Source organism: Polychytrium aggregatum, assembly GCF_025602895.1.
Source record: "Polychytrium aggregatum strain JEL109 chromosome Unknown BJ171scaffold_58, whole genome shotgun sequence".
Classification (NCBI taxonomy): domain Eukaryota; kingdom Fungi; phylum Chytridiomycota; class Chytridiomycetes; order Polychytriales; genus Polychytrium; species Polychytrium aggregatum.
The window spans coordinates 15,131-22,474 of NW_026516260.1; the positions used below are offsets into that span (position 1 = coordinate 15,131).

General features: G+C 58.8%; 2 protein-coding genes across 2 annotated transcripts; both read left to right on the plus strand.

Moving 5' to 3' along the window:
* Nucleotides 1-1,260: 1,260 nt before the first annotated feature.
* Nucleotides 1,261-3,891, plus strand: BJ171DRAFT_635714 (uncharacterized protein; the record flags this gene model as incomplete). Its single annotated transcript, XM_053115695.1, has 5 exons — nt 1,261-1,393; nt 1,498-1,564; nt 1,857-1,954; nt 2,229-2,915; nt 3,481-3,891. The coding sequence occupies 5 exons, from the start codon at nt 1,261-1,263 to the stop codon at nt 3,702-3,704; spliced, it is 1,209 nt and encodes a 402-aa protein (XP_052962473.1). The 3' UTR covers nt 3,705-3,891.
* An 841-nt stretch (nt 3,892-4,732) lies between these two features.
* Nucleotides 4,733-6,670, plus strand: BJ171DRAFT_603166 (uncharacterized protein; the record flags this gene model as incomplete). Its single annotated transcript, XM_053115165.1, has 4 exons — nt 4,733-4,992; nt 5,141-5,207; nt 5,338-5,435; nt 5,769-6,670. Exons 1-4 carry the CDS (start codon nt 4,821-4,823, stop codon nt 6,668-6,670), a joined length of 1,239 nt encoding a protein of 412 aa, XP_052962474.1. The 5' UTR covers nt 4,733-4,820.
* Between the last annotated feature and the right edge of the window lie 674 nt (nt 6,671-7,344).

Below are 7,344 nucleotides of genomic sequence, written 5' to 3' on the forward strand. Positions count from 1 at the left end.
GACGGTGCCGTCGTCCTCCATGACCGAGGACATGGCCTCGACCTTTCTCGCCTTGTCGAGGTAGTTGGTGACCGAGACTCGCACAACCGTGAGGATTTTGAGGGTGTTGAAAGGGAAGTTGACCTCATGGCTCCGGAGGTCGGTGCAGCCCGTGACGACGTCGGCAATGATGTCGCTGAGAGTCTCGACAAAAGGGTTGATGTCGGTCTGGAAACCGCCTATCTGCTCCTCGAGCTGAAAGCACTCTTCTTGGATAGTGGCCCATTGCTCCGCCAGGGTGGTGCCGGCGTGTGGATGCCGATAGGCCGTTCCCACGTTCACCAGCCGTGTCGAGCCCGCCGACTGGCCCGCGTGGATGCGGCAAATGTCCTGAAAAATCTGAACCAGAACCTGAGCGTCCTGGGCGATCCTGTCGGGCAGCGAGCCCGCAGGGCCGGCCAGAGGCGGCGGCGGACGGAACATGCTCGGCAGCGAAAAGCAGCAAGCTTGGGCCTTGGAGATGTGAATCGATGCTTGCGCGGTACTGGAAGAGACGGCCTTCTTGGCAAAGTCAAGGTTGCGGGCGGCTCAGCCATAGTGTTAAGCGAGTACCCAATCACCGCTGCTGACGACATTCATTGTTTTGTTTGGCAAAGATGCCGGCCAGGCCACCGCACCCAACGAACGACCATCGGAAGCTGATTGCATCGGTTGCAACAACAGCGGCAACAACAGCGGCAACAACAGCGGCAACGCAGTCAGCCCTGCTCACATCGTGCCCCAGCTTGCGCGACTGAGATGGCCAATGAACGACCGCTGGTTGGCCGGATCAAGGCTATCAAGTGTCAAGCACATCCGTCTGGTGAGGGAGGCATATTGGGACATCCCAGCAGGGCCCTGAACGCATTCGGATGAATAGTGGCCCAGGCCAGACATGCCAGTCGGCATCAGACAGACACTAGCGAGGCGAGCCCGTCGCATGCAGTTGACTGTTTGTCGACTGTTTGTCGACTGTTTGTCGGCGGTGGAAGGTGGCCCAAGAAGGTTTTGGAGCGACACCTGGCTTGTAGTGTGTTTGGACATGAACCCAGACCAAGGCAAATATTTCCGCTGGCATGGTCGAAGCGACCGAGTCGACTTTTCGCTGGAGATGGCGCAGAATATTCCGGCAGACAGCACAGGGGGTCTTTAAGGACCGGGAGTCGCCCATCGAGGAGCCCCATCATCAGCACCTCCAACCAGGCATCCTCGCTTCGTGAACCGCTCGATCCTCAAGAAACCATGCTCCTTCTGGCACCCGCTGTCCTCACCCTCCTCGGTGTCGCCACGGCGACAAGACTCCCGCATCAAGCCAGCAACTCCCATGGCTTGGCCAAGCGTGCCACCCTCCAGATTCCTCCTCCGATGCCTGCTCGTGAGTTGTGCGGGAGATGTCGCTGTCCCTCGGGATGTCTCACCATCGCATCTGATCCACCTCGCTGTTGTCTCATCGCATCCGATCTGCATCCAATCGACCAGAGTGGCCCTCGATCGACCAGACCAACTTCATCACCGGCAATCTGCTGACCGATCCTCTTGTGCAAGAGTGAGTCGCTGTCGCTGTGCTGTCTCGCAGCAGTGTGCCAATGCGGTGTGGTGCGGTGCGGTGTGGTGCGGTGCGGTGTGGTGTGAGTGCGGGTGATCTGGTGTGGGAAACATGACATGATGTGATCTGGTGGTGATGCGGTGACTTGCTTGCCGTCACCCTGTATCCCACACCCATCTCTGTTCTCCTGTTCCGTCATTTGGTTCTCTCTCCATCGGGCCGATTCGAGTTGCTAACCGGACTGTGATCGATGCGATTGCGATTGCGATCGGGTCTGGCTGTGGTCGGTCAGTGCCCTTGCCTATGTCCAGTCGGTGGTTCCAGCCTCGCTGTTGAACATCCCTCCGTCAACCTTCGTCAGCGGAGCCACAGTGAAGTACAACTCAGATGGTACGGAGTGAGACTGTGGCGAGTGGGCTGTGGGTTGATCGCTTCCAGCAGGCAGCAACGGACTGGGCCTGGGTCGGCCATGGCCGGCCAGGCTTCCCGGCACGCTCTCGATGTCGGCTCTGGCTGGTATCAGCCATGATCGACCATGATTGACTTTGCCCAAGTGTGCCCGAGTGTGTTTGATCATGATGTTGCCACACCGCGATGCTCACACCACCATTCCCACACTATTGCTCCATCGCACCGACACCACCACACCGACACTCTCGCACAGTCAATGCCAACTGCTACTGGCCATACAACCTCTGTGTCCGCACTGCCGCTGGAAACGGCTATCAGGCCGATGTCTACACCTGCCCTCAGCCCGGCACCTGGGGAATCTCCTTTGACGACGGACCCACTGTCGATCCCGTCACCCACGACGACTCGGCCGCCATCCGTGCCCAGCTCGACAAGATGAACATCAAGGGAACCTTCTTTGTGGTTGGATCGAACGTCATTCAGAACCCCCAGATTGTCCTGGACGAGTACAACGACGGCCACCAGATCGGCGTCCACACCTGGACACATCATCCGCTCACAGCTTGCACCAACGAGCAGATCGTTGCCGAGATCAAGTACGCCGAAGCAGCCATCTACAACGCCACCGGACAGGTTCCGAACTTTTTCCGTCCTCCCTATGGCGACATTGACGACCGAGTGCGTGCCATTGCAAACGCTCTTGGATATACCGTCACGATTTGGAGTCAAGACGATCTTGCGGCCGACCAAGACACCACTAGTGCTGCGATCGGCCAGAGCTTGATCAACAGCGCCACTTCGACCTGGCTGTCCAACTCGTCTGCCAGCTTTGTGTCGCTCAGCCACGACATCACACCGTTCACCAGCAGCGTCATCCTCGGGATTCTTCAGTATGTCGACGCCAACCGTGCAAGCATCAAGCTGAATATCCAAGCCGTCGGTACATGTGTCAATCAGCCCTGGTACCGATCCGGATCTAGTGGAGGCGGCTCCGTTCAACCCAGCGGAGGTATTCAGCCCAGCGGAGGTATTCAGCCCAGCGGAGGTGTGCCACCCGGTGGTAGTGTGCAGCCCAGTGGAGGTGTTCAACCCACAGGAGGTGTTCAACCCACGGGAGGTGTTCAACCCACTGGTGGAGTCCAACCCACTGGTGGAGTTCGGCCCACTGGTGGAGTCCAACCCACTGGTGGAGTCCGGCCCACTGGTGGAGTTCGGCCCACTGGTGGTGTTCGGCCCACCGGCGGTGTTCAGCCCACTGGTGGTGTGCAGCCTGGTGGTGGTGATCAGCCCGGAGGAGGTGGTCAACCTTCAGGTTCGTCTGGCTCCCTCCCCCACCACATGGCGATTTGAACTGATCTCCATCCCGTAACGAGAACAGCTTTGTGGGATATTCTTTTTCGTATGGCAGCCCCGACGCCGTATCTTTACGTGCTCGGCCTTTTCCTTTATACACTGAACCACGATGCACAAATCATCACAATCTAACACCATCATCTTTGACACAGGTTCGACTCAAGCCACCGCTACCTCCACGGCCTCCTCGACGACACCCTCTGCTTCCGGTGCTGCGACTGTTGGCCCAAGCTCTGGCTCCGCCTCTGGATCCTCTTCGGCAAGCAATACTCCCAAAGCCCTCGCTTCCGGCGCCACTGCGATGACCACTCCTCTTGCGTCGCTGCTCACCGCTGCTGTGGTCGGCGCCGTGATGGCAATTGGCTTCCGTGTCTAAGCTCTATTGCTTCGGCAGCCCTAGTTGCTCGATACCGCATTAATAGTGACATTTGGAGAAGAGGAGTTGTCGTTCTCGACTATACCCGCCATGCGATCTCGACTGGAGCGCTTGTAAAATTGAACGAGACACCCTGCGTTTGTCGCTTTTGCTTCTGAGTGAATACAATATACGTTCATCATCCATGATGACCACATATCCCATGGCTCCGGGGAGGGGGCGCATCACCAGCGGCATCGGATGCGCAATATATCGACAGGCAGAGTCCATCGGCATGCAGAGTATATCGGGAGCAAGGGCAGCGTGGCTGACTCTCGATGAGACCGACGATGGCCACTGTTAGCGGATCATAGCCCTTTTCCTCAAACCAATATCTCGCCTATGCTATGTCAAGAACGAAACGGGACAGCGCCCGACCACGATCCTCCTGGTCCGTTCGTCTGTCCGCACCCCCCCCCACTTCGTTTGACGGCAGCGACAGACCCCAGCCGCGTGAGCATCGGTGTCTCGCACCCACAAAGGCCCCTTTGCTTCGCCAAGATTCGCCCATTCCATTTTGTTGATCCCTCCTTGTTTGGCCTTTCTGTCGTGCAAGCATGTGTGCGCCTGTGCTCTCGCTTTCCTTCCAGCTTGCTCGGCCCCTTGCTCGGCTCCCTGCCCCTCCCCACCGGCAAGACGGCCGCGTCCTGTCGCCCAGACGCAAATGTTTGGCGTCGGTGCCAGGCACAGCGCGTCCGCGTCGCGGTTCGGCCGACCCCTGTGCGCGCTCCGCCGCGTGCCGCGTCAGCGCGTTGCTGCGCGGCCAGGCGGGGGGCACAGCGCCACCGTGCGGGTGCGGGCCGCGGCAAGCAAGGCAGCGAGGCAAGGCAGGGAGGCAAGACAGCGGGCCGGCGCACTGTTGGTGTGGCTGGGTTCAGTGGAATGTTCCACTCGATATGTTGCCGAGCGAGGCCGCCGCCGCCGAACGTGGGTCGCCCTTTTAAATACGCCGGCAATCCGCCTCTTCGTCGCGACATCGCCCTCATTCGCTTCTGGCCTTCGCGACCTGTCTTCGCTTTCTATCCAAGCCCCGCAGCTCCCTCTTCCATCCATCGCACAAACCTAATCTCTGCACATATGCATACCTCTGCTCTTCGACCCTGGGCTCTGGCCCTCGTGGCCCTGGCTCCTCTCTCGAGCGCCGCTCCTGCTGGGCACGACCTGGCTGCTCTGAACACTGGCGGCCACTTGGCCGTCAACCTCGACGCCTCGGCGCCTTCGCTTCAGATCCCTCCCCCGATGCCTCAGGGTAAGCCTGCGTTAGCACAGTCGCATCGGTGCCGTCGTCGCAAACACCTCGCACATGAGCACATGGCTTTGCGCTGGCGGTGTTTGTCCTGACCCCTCTCCCCTGCGTCTCCCCTCAATCACATCTTGGCGATTGGTCCCCCTTCCAGCCTGGCCTCCCGTCGATCAGCTGCATTTCATTCCCGATTCGTTCCTCACGGACCCGCTGGTTCAAAAGTAAGCGTCTTGCTGCGGCTCGTCCCAGATTTCAGCGTGGTCGCTGCTTGGTGTTGAAGAACGCCGACACTCGCTCCCTACTCTTGTCGACTGCTTCGAATTTCCCGCCTGACTCGACCTCTGTTATTAGTGCCCTGGCTTATGTGCAGGCCGTCGTCCCAGCCAATCTGCTCAATCTCCCTGTGTCGACCTACATCAGTGGTCCCACCGTCAACTACACTGCCGATCGTGAGTTTCTTCCACAATCCCTCCAGTGTCCACTTCGCATCCCTCGGGTCGGGCTCGCTGTGTTGGAGAGGGGAGGGCAGGCTGTGGGCCATTCCTGCGTCTGGTCCGGCGCCGGGCCGCTTGCCTGGTCGGCAGATCGGTCTCTGTCTTGTCCTCGACGCCGTCCCTGCGACGCCACCCTTGCGTGTGGCGGCCATGGGCTGTGTGGGCCGCTGCACCGCATCCTTGTCGAACGATATATGCCATGCCCAATGCTTAAACCCAAACCACACACCATCTAACCCGCTCAATCCTCTCAACATGCTCTGTCGCTCGTCTGGACTTGGTCCGCAGCCGTCGCCAACTGCTACTGGCCCAAGACCCAGTGCGTCCGCACCACCGCCACTGCAAACTACCAGGCCGATGTTATTCAGTGCCCTCAGCAGAGCACCTGGGGCCTCGCCTTTGACGACGGACCAACCAACGACACCGTCAACCACTACGACTCCATCTCCATTCGCCAGCAGCTCGACAAGATGAACATCAAGGCCACCTTCTTCATCGTCGGCACCAACCTCATCATTCGCCCGAACATTGTCCTGGACGAGTACAACGACGGCCACCAGATCGGCGTCCACACCTGGACCCACCACCCGCTCACCGCTTGCACCAATGCCCAGATCGTGGCCGAGATCAAGTACACCGAGGCCCTGATCTACCAGACCATTGGCAAGGTGCCCAACTTCTTCCGTCCTCCCTATGGCGACATTGACGACCGTGTCCGTGCCATCCTGAGCGCCCTTGGCTACACCATCACCATCTGGAACAAGGATGACTTTGCCGCCGACCAGGCCACCACCTCGGCCACGATTGAGAAGGGCCTGGTCAACAACGTCACCTCGCAGTGGCTCCTCCCCAATCAGCCTGGATTCGTCTCCCTCAGCCACGACATTACCCCGTTCACCAGCGAGGTTGTCCTTGATTACCTCAAGTACATTGACACAAACCGCGCAAGCATCCCCCTGACCATCGAGCCCGTCGGAACCTGTGTCAACATTCCATGGTACCGCGCCAACTCGACTATCGTCGCTTCGTCCACCACTTCCTCCGGAGCTTCCGCCACAGCCACCAATGGCAATGGCAGCGGCTCGCTGAACAAGTCTGGCGCTGCTTCGGTTAGCGCCATGACGGCCAACACCATTGCTGCTGTCTTTGGAACCGTTGCTCTCGGCCTCGTTGTCATGCTTGCCCAGTAATGCCGCGGGGAAAAGAGAGGAACGAAGAAACCAGGCAGCTTGCATGCACGCTTGCCCTCCACACACATATTTAAGCTTTTTATCTCCGGGGACCCTACTCTCTAAGCCATGATGCATTGGTTTGTTGTTGGGTTTGCACTTGATTATTGGCGGCTGCCAGCCCGTTTCATTTCCTGGTCGTTATTTTTACTGGGCCGGCCTTGGGCTTCCCCTCCCCCTTCCCCTCCCTTCCGAACCCTGCCTTGGCACTACTCTAGAATCGATGATTTTCATTCGTTTTGCTTTACTATTTTTTGATACTGGTGAGGGTTTTCCGTTTCGCCTTCTCCGATCTTCACGGTCTTTATTTGGGCATATGCAAGTGTGTTCCGACACGTCTCGTCTGGGCTCGTCGCCCATCGGGTCGTTGCGAGAGACGATACGATGCTTGCCGAGCCGAAAAGCAAACACTACACTCAATCCTCATATTCATATTCATATTCGTATTCATGAATCGATTTGACCTTCCACAACGAACATTGCGGGTCCCTTGGGACTGCGGTGTTGGGTCTCGGGTCTCGGGTCTCGGGCGGTGCAAGGATGAGCAAGACCCCCTGGTCGTATGGCTCAGCGACGGGCCACATGTCTGCTGGTGCAGTCGGTGGCGAGGCCAAGGAGCCGGACGAGACGGTGGT